The following is a 13,717-nucleotide window of genomic DNA, read 5'->3' as shown; positions in this document are numbered from 1 at the left end:
GCCACCTGCCTTCCGGGTGAATCACATCCACATTTTGGAGCTGCAAGTGATTTTCCATCCTACCGCTCGGCGGGACTTTCTTACCAGGCTGCGGCCATGGCCGCACGGGGAAGACATCTATTCACCCGTAAAATTTACGACAGCAGAATAGGGCATTTCACTAGGTGGTGTGAAGAACAGACTATGGCTCCAGTCGATGCTCCTCTGAATGCCGTCACCGATTTCCTGCTACACTTATTCGAGTCTGGACTCCAGGTTTCTACGATTCGTAATTATAGATCAGTCCTGGCTGCCATCCACACTGGTTTTGAGGATGGCTCTGACATCTCCAAGAACCTGATACTGCGCCACCTCCTTTGTGGAATGTTCATGGAATGTCCCCCTACAAAGATTCTCCGGATGCTGACCAGTCCTCCCTTTGAACCCTTGAGTAATGCGTCCCTCCTACACACTAGTACTAAGCTGGCCTTCCTCCTTGCAGCAGACGCATCTAGAAGAGGCTCTCAGTAGCCGACAGTCATCTCTGCTGGGAGCCTCGGGGGTCCACTTCATCCCCGCTGTTGGTTTTTAACCAAGAACCAAACTCTGTCCTTCTAGCCCCCGGATATCTTTGTGCCTACAATTTCCTCGCATTCTGGGGATGATGCTGATAAACTCTGGTGTCCGGTTCATACCTTGAAATGGTACTTGGCTAAGACTAAGGGTCTCAGAGGATCGACGACTCAACTGTTCATCATTTCAGCGAGCCTGTATTGCCCAGCAGCAAGAGACATTATAGCCCGCTGGACGGTTGCAGCCATCAATTTTGCTAACCCGGATTACCCTTCACAACTTGATGAGCAAGGTAATCACTACAACAGTGCTCATGACAATAGAGCAGTTTCTACTTCATGGTCTTACTTTCGGGGTGTTCCTATTGCAGACATATGTAAAGCTGCATGCTGGAAGTCTCCCTCTACCTTCACATCCTGCTACCTGAGGAACGTCCTTCATAACGACTCTGTACAAGGCAGGACGGTTCTACTCCCTGTAGCACGAGCTCCGGCAACAAGGACAAACAACAAAGCTCATGAGGAATCCCACTAGGGTGAGTCCGGTTATGTTTTTTACTTATCATGAGAACCTCTCACTGATATTATTACAGTTTTCTGCCAGTTGGTTACAAAGGCTATTATCTCTTTGGCTGTTGCGTGCTCAGTAGCCAATCCACCACTAGTAACGGTGCCACTCTGCATATGTAGTGACTGTTTGGGTAGATAGAGCACAGCAGACTCCTCCCCCACATTGATTGTGTGGGTCGGGTCTTCTAGAGAAGACCTACCCAAACAGTCCTCTCCCGCACGTCCTCCCCACCAGGCTACGACTTTAGTCGCTTTCGGAAAAAAGGATGATCATGGCGGTTCGACCGCAGTGCATAGTGGGAGGTCACAGGGCATCTCGGATGATAAAGTCTTATTCAGCGAATGGCCATGCACGCATGAGAAATTTGCGTAAGTAGTGACTGTTTGGGTAGGTATTCTCTAGTAGACCCGACCCACACAATCAGTGTGGGGGAGGAATATCAGGAAACTGATGACTTTTTAGAATAAATCTATTCTTGGATTTAAGGAAATATCCACTTACAACTTCTGCAGTCGCCACCGTGGGGAGCAAGTGGGGCTGCTTATAATGCACTGTGCGTGTATGTGCGGGCAAGATTCAGGAACTTTCAAATTTTGTATCCATTCCCATGAGGTTCAAATTATCGAGAGTTTTCTGTATATGCCATTTGAATGACCGGTGTAATGATCTGCTGGGGCTTCTGGTGTGCCAACTTTTCCGGTTTAGTAATTGTGGTTAAAATATGAATGCATGAAGTGGTTCATTGTTGAAATGTTTGCTTGTTTTGGTTTGTTAAGTGCATGGATTATTCAACCTCCAGAGTTTACAAATGTGAAAACTATGTTTAGAGTCATTATAATAATAATTAAAATTGTATAAAACTTATATGTCAGATTAATAATCACACACATTTACTTAAATTAAATTAATCCTCAATCTGTTTTGTCAGTTTGCTACGGCCTCATCTGTCAGTTTGGTTAGCTACGGCAAACTATTTTTACGACTCATGTTGGAAGCAACACTGCATCTTTTCCCCTTTTAAAGGGGGTTTGCGTGGCTGCCATCTTACACGCCTGTGCATTTGTTCTGCAGGGTGTGTACAAAGGAGGTTTCCCTGTGGAAAAAAAGGACTGCCCTACAAGATGGCTACCATTAAAGCCTCTGTAGCCTTTTCATTTTTTTACAGTTTGCAAATCCCCCTTTATAAAACTAGTCATAGTCTTAGTTTGAGAAAAAGATTTCTTTCATTTTAACAACCCAAATGAAGTGGTATGGCTTCCAAGCACTACTCTAAAAAGTGACGAGAAGTTTTTGTTTGCAGACTTTGTGTACAACTTGTGTAATTCTTGCTAACGTACCTAGTCGTTCGGAAAGCCAAAACATTTGCAAGAATATATATTAAGATGGACTGAAGTGACCATAAATATTTAGAATACTTTCTCCCCTTTGGAAAATGTAGTGCAGTAGATAACTGAGTGTGTGACCATAATGCACTGAATTATGAGAAATGGGGTAGAGAACTTGGTTTGCTGGAAAAGTTTTGATACCCACTGTAAATCATGTGAAGACCTTTTAATACAGAGAATGAAATGTAGGTTTTTGTCATTTTCTACTCTAACTACTTGATTGACTTTCTTTGCTGACTTAACCAAACAAATATATTGATGTCTTTTAGGTACAGTCAAAACAAGAATGTGTTTCCTGGATGTCAAGCCAAACCTAGGTGCCTTCCTACATACAATTTGCAGCAAGTTATAAAGATCATTACACAATGTCTACTAAATGCAGCAAAGCATGGGTAAGAATACATGTACCGGTAACAACACTCATCTATACATACATGTATGTGACCCACCACCTCAAAACCAGGCTGAAGTCGGTATTTGTGATGTTGGACAATTCCTCTCCTTCACCTTTCGTTTTTCACTTTAATCTATGTTAAATCAAATTCTGTCTGCAGAAAGCTTCTTACGGGTAGTGAAAGCTGTGAAACTCCCATGAAAATCTGAGCAGTGAAAGTTCCTCTATTTTAGAGTTGTGAAGTTCAGCCTGACATTGAGATGGTGGGTCATAAATGTTTATTCCATGCCATAATATCACTGTGCTCTTTCCAACTCCGCTTAAGATACAAGGTTTTTAACCACTTGCTGCCGGATGGATTTTTCTTGAGCAAGACAAGATGCCGGATCCTTTTCAAGATTTTCTGTTTTCAAAATTCTTCAACATTCATCATTTCATTTAATGGCCATTTATACCCACATGAAGGACTCTTTGGGCTCTACTCTAAAGCTGACAGTTAACCTTCATTGACTTTTGAATATTTCAGCCAGGCCTGCAGCCTTGGAAAAAGAGCCCAGATTGTGCGGTGTTACGTAAGATTCTTTTGTTTCCGAAACTGGCACAGTGCACTGCTGACCTCTTTTCAATAGGGGCCAGATTAACGTGCGGCGGTGGTGTGTGGCTCATCGCTGCGGTGGTGGAGAGCTTTTGTCCCTGGTAGTAATCCGCTCGCTCTAAATGCCTCAAACCTGGCATGCTGTTTCAAAACAAGGCTGGGTTATCTCCACTATTGAGAGCGAAAAAATGTTGGTAATGCCCAGCAGCTCAGTCGTTTGTGCTGAGCATGGTCTTTTGTTATAAGGCCCAACTCTTTTGTCCCGGTTCTGGGCTCCCCGGCTCTGTATATAAAGCCTATATACTCGAAAACGGTCGCCCGGCAGGAAGTGGTTAATACGTCTGTGTGATGTGAATATGCAAAAAAATGTAGCTATCGACTCCAAATTATGCACCTTTTTTAATATCTCGTTTTTCCTATTTCAGTTTCATCAAAGTCCATAGCTTTGTCAGAGGCCAATGATTTAAACTCTTTAAAGGAAACTAGGGTTTCTTTGGGGGGTTGGCCTTCCATACACATTTCTTTAGGTTATCCATTATCTTTTGATACTGATTCGTCTATACAAAATAGAGATTATTTTGAAAGTTTACGAGTTAATATTTCCAAATAGGTCACTTGGGAGACATTTTGTAGTAAAATTTTCAACATTAAGGAGACATCGGTCATTAGGGAGACATTTCAATGTCTCCCTAATACTCCAACTACCAAAAGGAGGAAATGTAGTGTGTTTGACAGTTGTGCATAATGGCTGATCACATTTTGTGTGGTCTTTCTATGAGGAGTTTTGTGTCAAAAGCTCTGTTCTGGATATTGACCATGGTTGTAATAAGACTCCTCTTTAGGAATGCTGTTATCTTGATGCATCCACATGTAGATGGTATTTGGCCTCAGAGATCTTTTATTTCAAAGCCATCACAATGCTGTGAAGTGGAGTGCCCTATAAAGCTACATGTACTTTCATTGTGTAATTCCAAAGAAGAAAATTGTACCTGCAATGGATCTGATTACAGTTTCATATGTAGACCTTGTCGTCAAATTTTCTGCATCCTTCTTCACTTCCCTTATTCTTCCAATATAATTTTGAGGACTAATTAACAAACAAGCACACATGCTAAATGCTTTTATTTCTATTTTCTTTGTGTGTGTTTGATGATTGATGCTCAGGAAGCCTTCGTTACATGAAGAGGAGTTGATTTCACTTGCTTACTTGGTTTGCAAAGTCTCCTTGGATAGACAACTTGTCAGGTGAGCACATGTCCATTTCAAATGAAATAAAGCTAAAATGTTGATTTAACCCTTAGTGTAAACTTTGTTTTATTTATTTTATTTCAACCAAATCCAGCAGCGACCAAGTTGCCAATTAGACGATGGTCAATAGGAAAATAACATTTAGAAAAATTGAAAAAATTTATACGTGAAATAGTAACTCTTGCATAAAACTATTGCCTATGAAAGATTAATAAAATAATAAAATTATTGCCAACAATGCTTAAAGCAAAAAATGGTATATACACTCACAAGTCATAACAAATCAAGATGTAATAAAATTATTAATGGATTGAAATTACTGCAAAAACTAGAACAAATTACAAGAACAGTGGAAATTGCACAAGCCAAAGATCACAATACAGAAATTCGCATGTAAAAACAATATGCAGGCAAAACAGAAATCACATCAAGCTGCAATTGCATGATGTATCTGGCTATGAGGACTTCCAAGGGCAGGGACACCGAAAACATTGCATGGCCTTTGTAGCCCGTTGTAAGTTGAATTCTGGAGACAAAGCCACGCCTTGTGACCTCAACGTGAACTCCTGAGGATGTGCAAAGGGCGTTTGTTGGTGTTGTCTGTTGGCACTTGTAACCTGAACGGGTTAGCTTCGGTAGCATTAACCTCTTCTCAACGGGAATTTCTTTCCGAAAGCTGACTCCAAGAATTCCAGCCTCGCTTGGCCATGAAGGCCACCTGCCAAACCGAAAATTCTTGGTTTGTGGCCCAGCATACTCTGCACGCTTTGAATTACATGGTGAAAAGGCTGATTGTTCGGTGGCATGCAGCTCTACTCAAGCTTCCACATTCCTGTTACCTGTTTTCAAAGTGGGGACTATTGTGAAGCTGGTGATTATGATGCAAATTCGGTCTTTTTATTTCTGGGCTACACACAAAGACCAATTACCATGTACACAAGAGCCAGGGTCACCGTGTTCCCTCGAGCGTGGGCCAAGAATAAAACAGGCTGAGGATCTCAATTTTTACGGCGTGTTTTAACACGTTCCGGCTTGAAGGGGTTTAAAAAGATTGTGAAAGTGTTGAGAAATAAACTGTCATTGACCTATCGTCTCACAGATAGTGGATGGAGTTTGTACAGATCACGTTATTCAAGATTTTCAAGGTTACATACACTGTTGTTCATATTTTTGTAGGAATCAACTTTGAACTCTTTCAGTCCTGGAGTAGTAGGCCAAAGAGAGTTCTGGAGCAGCCCCCTCCTTTCCACTCCCCCCAGACCAGAAGAGATTTCCCCCAAAACTTGTGACTTCCCAAACAGAACTCGTGACTTCCAGAACCAGAAAGGGACTTCCCTGGAGCTTCCCTATTTCTCCGAAAAACTCTCTCTCCCCTTGGAGCTGTGAGAAAAAATGAAATAAAATTTTAAAACCTTTGAAATGAAGAAGCAGAAAAACTTGGTTTAATAATTAATCACAACGAATAAGTAGAAATAGAGGAGACCCTACCAACACTACTTATATTATAAAATTAGAATTATGCCAAATTTACATTGTAACCGACGAGCATGTCAATGCCAACAACAACGATCCTAATGTCGTATACGGTCTTTTTGATGCAAGTAAATTAACCATTTCAAACCCCGTGATTAAAAAAAGCAGTTACATAACACAATGCTGTTCACCCATTTATTATAGTCTTGACAACCAAGAAAAGCGCCTGCTAATTATGATGACAGACACGACTATATACGGCATAAATCCCGTTTATAAATATGGCACGCGAGATAAAACTGTCGACAACGTCGTCGGCTGCCAAATCTGTTATCAACTGCAAAATAGGATGATACGTACTAGACGATATAAATTTGGCGACTTAAAAGTTTATTGAGAAACAGGCTGAAAAACAAGCTTCTGCCAAGTCTATCATGCCGTCTTGTGCATAAATGCTTACAAAGCTAGTCGCGATATCGATGATTTAAACAGGATGGAATACGTGGTTAAACCGCCCTACACAGACAAAAATCGCATGTACGTTAAAATAGATTCTTACGCCTCGTTGTTTGACAACTGAAAGAGGCCCATTACGTCGTCAAATATCGAGAAATTTGTAAATAAAAGATGCGATGCTCAATCATTCATTTATCCAAAAGACATGTATTACGGAACCCACAGTTCACTGTCTTGCAGTGCCAGTGTTAGGTATATGGTCTCAACCACCATGTTGAAAGTTAGAAATGACAGAATAATTTCAAATAAATTGGCTTTACAAGCATTTAGAGGATTTGACCATAACGAATCTTAAACTAAATCTGAATCTGAATCTGCAACGCCCGTGAATTAAAGGTGGATTAAACTTGAGAATTAAACTAACTTAAAAACTACTTTAAGCCTCAGTTATTCCCAGGAATAACTGGGGTTAATTTTACATCCCTTAAACAAATAACTAATTATAAACATGGACGGTTAGCTCTATGAATTAATTGGCGAAAAACCTCCCCCAGAAGCATACAAGAAAATCAAAGAAGACACGCGCCCACACAACAAATAGAATGGAAATAAGAGAAGAATCTGTTCTCCTGTGCCGCGATTGTCAATTAAAAATAACTCGCATTTATTCAGACAAAGTAGACAACGTGGGTGGCAAATATATTCAGCGTTTTATAATCAGCCGGGCAAGCCAAAGTTAAGTAACGTTTTAAAACAACTAAACATTCAATTGACTACGGGACAAGCGAATCGCATAGAATATAAATTCAACCAAATTTTAGCAGGTAAGATTTCTCGCAAACAGCCACTTAGGGCTTTGGGAGCGGTGTGTTGTCAAGATGTAACCGGGGAAACTGCAGAAACCGTAAAAGACCTGTTTAAGTTTCGGAGAAACACTTTACCGATGCCGTCAAAAAGTTTAAACTTACTTTATGAAGAAGGTCGCTCTTTTTAAAACCTGTTTATAGTAAAACAAACCGCAGATGGAAACACATTCTTTTTATTTGACCAAAAGAGGGCAGATTTTTTAATTAGAAAATCAAATCAATGATCTGAAGGGGGATAAAAACATTAAAGTCGGAAAGGTAAGCTTCCACCAGGGTTACTTCAACATAACAAAATCCACCGAAATTGAACGGCAATCTCAGGTCGAAGGAAGTCCTGCTGGATGAAGGCCTGATGGAGTTAGACCAGGGCGTGAAATGGCTGATTCACCATCACCAGATACAGCTATCAACATGGATGTTATAAAAGCACTTGAACTGGTAGTACCATTCTCAGAATTAGACGCAGACACTCTGGTTTTGTTTTATGATGTAATAAGAGATTTCATTTGAGCTTACGAAGCAGTGAATTTAGTAGAATACAACACCTCAGTTAACCAAAAAATAAATGACCTTGAGAATCAAATAAAAACATAAAGGCGCCGATGTTTAAGATTAACATTAATACCAGCTGAAGCACGAGATAAGAGAAAGAAGACACAATAATTCATCTTGTACTTTTAACTCAAGGACGATTGGAGACTTATGTAGAAGCCCGTCACATCGCTTCGAGATTTGTTCAAGAAGCATTTTTAAGCGACGACAATGAACAAAGAACGAGAACCATCAGAGCTGCTCAAACCGAACCCAGACCCACTCTTTTAGTTATGGCTTCTGGTTCTAACACCCTGGTGATGCATCGCTTGCACAAGTGAGAAACGACCTGAGATTTTTTACAAGGTGGAAGGCGCGGTAGTGTAGTAATTCCACCCGGATTTTACAACGTGGATTGGTTCGATTTTATTTTAAACGCCATTCCGGGTGTGAGTTTTAAAGTTCATGAGAAGTCAAACCTTGTGACATTTATGATACCGGATTTAAAACTCAGAATACGGTTAGGTAAAGAAGTCGGCAAGCTTTTGAATGTGCCGAGAGGTTGGCTCGTTCTAAACGTTATTTACAAGGGGAAGGTAAATATAGATCCTTTTGACGAGCTTTGGATACACCGTAGAGAAATAAACAATCACTTTAATTACTTCAACGGGCGACCTTCGTACGTGTTGTGTATCACGTCAGACCCGAGCGAAAGAGTCAAGTCACTTGTAAACGATCAGATTACGAGCTTGCATTTTTCCTTGAGAAACGAGTGGGGAGAAATCATCAACAATAAAAACGGCACAATTGTAATCGAGCTAGACTTTTTAAATGCTTCGGGCTAAACTTTTTTTAAAATCGTATATAATAAAAAGATGACGACAGACAATCGGTTGAACATGTATCCAGATTCGACTGGGTATCAAACCAAAACAAGCGCGACTAAAATTTACCGCCTTAAAAAAATCAAAGACAGTCGAGGACAGATTTTAAGAGAACGCGATGCTAGAGAAACTTCTTACAAAAAGATCAAACGACTATTAACTGCACTCAGTTACGTCGAATATGGAGTAGAAGCAATAGGCGCCGCTTTCGGCCGCCATCGGAATCCCCGCTATTCTGGGAGTTATTACCAGACCTGTAGGACTAGTGATGAAAGGTCTTGCCATCGGAGCGTTTGGATATTACACCAGTACGCCAGTCGCAGGTTTGTCTACAAAAGTAAAAAACAACCCCCCAAAAAATCAGAATGCTTGCAGATTCGAAGCTAAACATCATAGATGAGTACGTCTCGCACGTGATTGAAGACGGTGACATGTCTCAAGAAGAATTTGTCTTGATTTTGTCCGAACTATAGAAAATTTAATGAAATGAAAGAAAAGATTTGGTCAAACACAACGACCAAGTTGCAAGAAGCTAAAACGATGGACAAAGTCGAATTTGATCAACAGGTCAAGGAGAAAGCTTAAGCACTTGCAATGAAAGAGCGGCAATTTTTAAAAAAGACCTCATGAAAAAACTTGGCGAATAACTTTAACAAAGTCTGTCAAATACGAGGATCGGCCACCCGCTTACCAAGAAGTAAAACCCACCATACCTCGTTTTTAAAAAAGCTTTATTTAAAAGATGGGACACAACTTTAGTCAATTTGCGATCATGGTTAATAAAGATAATTGGTACTTTAACGGTGATTTAGATTCCGACTCAGTTAAATTGGCTCGGTGGGACTTTATCCCGAAGAAATCAAGCTTGGCAGACGTAGGAATCACAAAGGTGAACGAATCAATTAGAGCCTATGTATATGAGTTGTTATGAGCTCAAGCCCGGACAAAGACAAGCGTTTTAGCCCCCGGCACCAGTTTAGATGCTCAACAGCAGTTTATCACTATAGTGGAATCTTTGATTAACTCGGAGCCTGACTTGGAGCAAAGTATTGACCAATTTCAAGATTCGTTGCAGTACGCGAAAATGCCTTTAAACGTTGTAGTTGCATCTGGTTTGTATTTGGTGCCCTCTGACATGGATCTTCGCATCGGTACATTTGAAGGATACAATGACAATTTACAAAACTCGAGTGCTTCCATTTTCACAAAACCTGGTCAAGTAGAAGAAGTTACAGAGCCAGAACCTATTCCCCCTTTACCTGTACCAACACCACCTCAAGAAAAGAAACCGTTGGACGTCACAACGAAGAAAAACTGTCGTTAACCGTTGGAGCCATTGCTGTTGGTGGACTCGATTTTATGTTGTACAAAGTGTTTACTTGAAATTAACTTTTAACTTCACCAAAAAGTAAAAGGTATGAAAAAAACCCTCCCAAATTTGAGAGGGGGGTTAAACCTGGCAAACAGACCTACATCTTCTGCACATAAGTCAAAATCGAAACATCAGCACCCACAAACAACGTCCAAACGTTACTAGCGATCCAGCCTACCGCTTTACTCGCCACGTTGAATAGCCAGCTAAGTATAATACCGATTAGACCTGGTAGTGCGCCCAAAGCAGATAAACCCAGTGTTTTCAACACGTTTGCCAAGTTCCACAATTGTCGGTTGATCCAGTCGGTTACGCCACCTTTAGACGGGGGAGGTTTTGGCATAGGTTCCAGCGGTTGCAGTTCCAGCGTTGGAGTAGGCGTACCAACAGCTCTGACAGAGGTCACTATGCTAGATACGATCGTACTCACGGCTAAACTAAAAGCCGTTAAGATACAATCGCCTTTCTCTCTAAAAAGCACTTGAATTCGTTCGCATAAAGTTAAATCACTGCCCATTGTAGCTGAAACGTTTTCTTTGATGCAGTTGATCTGACTCTGAAGCTGATCGGTGTTTCTGTTGATGACTTCTAACCTGCCTTGCCTTTCCACTTCTTAATCGCTCAATTGCTTTCGAAGTTCTGCACGGTCTCCTTCCGAAGCTGCTTCTTCTAACTCGTTCTTAACCTCTTGAGTCTTTGCGTCTGATTGATCCAATTTTATACCCTGGTTTAAAATCAGCTCCCCTTTGACCATCTGTTAAGCTTCGTCTAAACCTTCATCTATAACCTTGCCCTTCTATCTGGCGTTCTATGTAGTCTAACCCTTCTATCTGGGGTTCTTGATCGCGAGTGAGGTCTTCTACAATTTCTCTGACTTGATCTGCTGCTTGAGAGGGCTTGTTGTTTCGTTTTACTGGTAACGTAGTCACGGAAACCTAAAATGCGTCTTATGAGATCTACGTTTGTTCTTCTTTGGATGGTCCTTAAACTAAGAAACTTATGGCTGTCGTTTTCTTGATTCAAAAGAATTTCTCTGCCTTCAAACTTGACATACAGGCCATCTTCACTGTCAAGATGAAAAAGGTTTTGATCCCTAACTATTGGTTCATACCTGGTTTCTTTTTGAATTGCATCGTAAAAATCGTTTGTTTTGCCTTTGATTAACACCATTCTTAAATCTGACGTGCCTAGACCTTGACCTACAAATGACGTTTCTTCTCGTGTTGTGTCCAATGTATTGTCTTAGGCAAAGGCACTATCCACATCTAGGTCTTCTTCGACTTGATCTTCTGTTATTTCGTCAAGGGGTATCTCTTCCGGGTCAAATCCTCCTTCAGCCATCTTACTTTAACTTTTCACTTTACTTTACCATAAACTGGTTTTTAACCGTGGTCTAAACCGGGGCCTTTTACTTTACTAAAAAAAAACGGTTTTAACCGGAGGGCAAACTCGTGGGTAAGACACCTTGCGCCACTAGCCAATTCTGTGTAGCCAATGCACCACTGGCGAGTGCAGCCATTTTTGCTACGTCTTCCACCGACAATTTATTTAGATCGGGTGGTTTAATTTTTAGTAGTCGATTACTAAGCATGGCGTAAAAATTGCTGAAATTACTGCGCCGTGATATACCGTATTGGCAATCCCATTTATGTTGATTTTTGCGTTACTCATTCTTATTATATACCGTTTTTAAGCTACTCCATGTCTAGGATTTCTTGGTCTGTGGTTGCTTCAGCCGGTTGTGAAGGTGATGAAGGGGCCCGAGTTTTTTCAGAAACAAAAATAGTGCGATTCCCCCTGCTACTAGGCCACCCAAAATCAAATTTCCATTCACCTGTTCACCACTTAGCAGGTTGTATCCTGTAATTGGGGTGTGATCCCTAGCTATATGGTATTTCAGGCTTAATGGCTTTGACGAGCACCCCCAAACAGAGACACTGACAAATGGGAAGAGCCACCAATGTAGGGCTGGATAGCTTAGTTGGTAGAGCACCGGTACAGGTTTTCAGAGGTTGCAAGTTCAAATCCTGGTCAAATTCTTTGTTCATTTTTACAATCAATTGTACAAGTACACACCTAGTCAGTTTCCCTATTTAGTTTGATATTTATTCCCATTAAGATTAAAGCACTGAGCTCTTATTTTGCAGTATGACATAATTAATTGTAGATAGATTTGGTACTCCTTAGCCACTTCAGCTGGCTTGATCGTCAAATTTTAAGTACCCGTCCAAGGAATGTGGTGTGACAGTGGTGGATCAAGGGCAGGTTCAGGACAGCCTCTTGCAAAAATTGCTCAGAATCAATACGTAGCAGAGGGCAACACAGACATTGTCATTGGTAAAGCTGATTTTCCCCCATGCTTAACATGCTAGTATTATGTTTTCTGAGTCCCCTGAAATTACCCCATATGTGTTATATCTTTCAAAAATGATTGGTTACTTTCTTACACTTTTTAGAATTTTCTGTCATAATCATCAAATTTGTCTGTCAAATTTTTAATAATGGAATCATTAAATGCTTGGCGGGTCTTAAATGAAACAAATCAGATCAGGAGAATGGAAACCAAATGCAAGGGACATTATCAGCATCCATTCTCCTGATCTGGTCTAGAATTATTTAAGAATGGCCAAACACATATTTATTCCCATTAATAAATACCTTTTTGAGTCGTAGTCAAACCAGTATTAAAACGAGTAAACTTTCAATAATTTTGTTCAATTTTATTCATATTTGTATGAGCATTTTTGTTGCCATGGTATGGTACCAGTACGTACTTCTCACTGGTGGTTCTGATCATCTGCTTATATGAAGATTGGTGTGCACAAGATGCGTACTGTGTGAGGTGGTGCAAAACACAATGAGCCTGTGTAGTATGAATTTGGGACAGTCAAAATCGGGATTCATTGGTAGTATTGTACAAACAGAAGTAAACATTCAATCAATACAAGGGACAAGGGGCCAGATTTCATAGGAGTCTACATGTCATGTAACCTCAGGAAAGTGTTCAAGACCAACCAAGTGTTTAAGACTGGCCACATGACGGGCTATTGACCAATAGGAATGGCTAAACTGGCTAAGGTATTTATGAATAAATATTTCATGTGAGTTATTACGGAATAATATTATTTTATTGATTTGATTGCAGGTGCCCTGTGGAGGTTGATATTCAGCACTGCCTAGCTGCTGTACTCAATTGTTTTCAAGAGCAAACATGGAATTCTCAGGTCTGTTTCTTACATACTTGTTAGTATTATTCCAACTGTAAGAAAACGATAAAACAGTCCTTCTGTTGTGTTCCAAGTCATTTGACTGTTAATATGTCATAGCACACTGTAGTGGATATTGTGCATTGAGTCTGCTTGTGACCTGGTTTGAGATTGACGACTCTTCA

General features: G+C 40.5%; 1 protein-coding gene across 3 annotated transcripts in view; it reads left to right on the top strand.

The window, feature by feature from the left end:
• Positions 1–13,717, top strand: part of LOC110976489 (SMC5-SMC6 complex localization factor protein 2-like) — a 52,867-nt gene that overhangs the window by 23,022 nt on the left and 16,128 nt on the right. For all 3 annotated transcript variants that reach the window (XM_022229799.2, XM_087144842.1, XM_087144841.1), the window contains 3 exons: positions 2,777–2,899; positions 4,661–4,741; positions 13,472–13,550. In XM_022229799.2, coding sequence (XP_022085491.1) covers positions 2,777–2,899; positions 4,661–4,741; positions 13,472–13,550 — 283 coding nt within the window. The remainder of the gene's footprint in view (positions 1–2,776; positions 2,900–4,660; positions 4,742–13,471; positions 13,551–13,717) is intronic.

Source organism: Acanthaster planci, linkage group LG13 (assembly GCF_054643075.1).
Source record: "Acanthaster planci isolate LZ-2023a linkage group LG13, COTS_SCS, whole genome shotgun sequence".
Classification (NCBI taxonomy): domain Eukaryota; kingdom Metazoa; phylum Echinodermata; class Asteroidea; order Valvatida; family Acanthasteridae; genus Acanthaster; species Acanthaster planci.
This window is presented reverse-complemented; position numbering and strand designations above follow the sequence as displayed.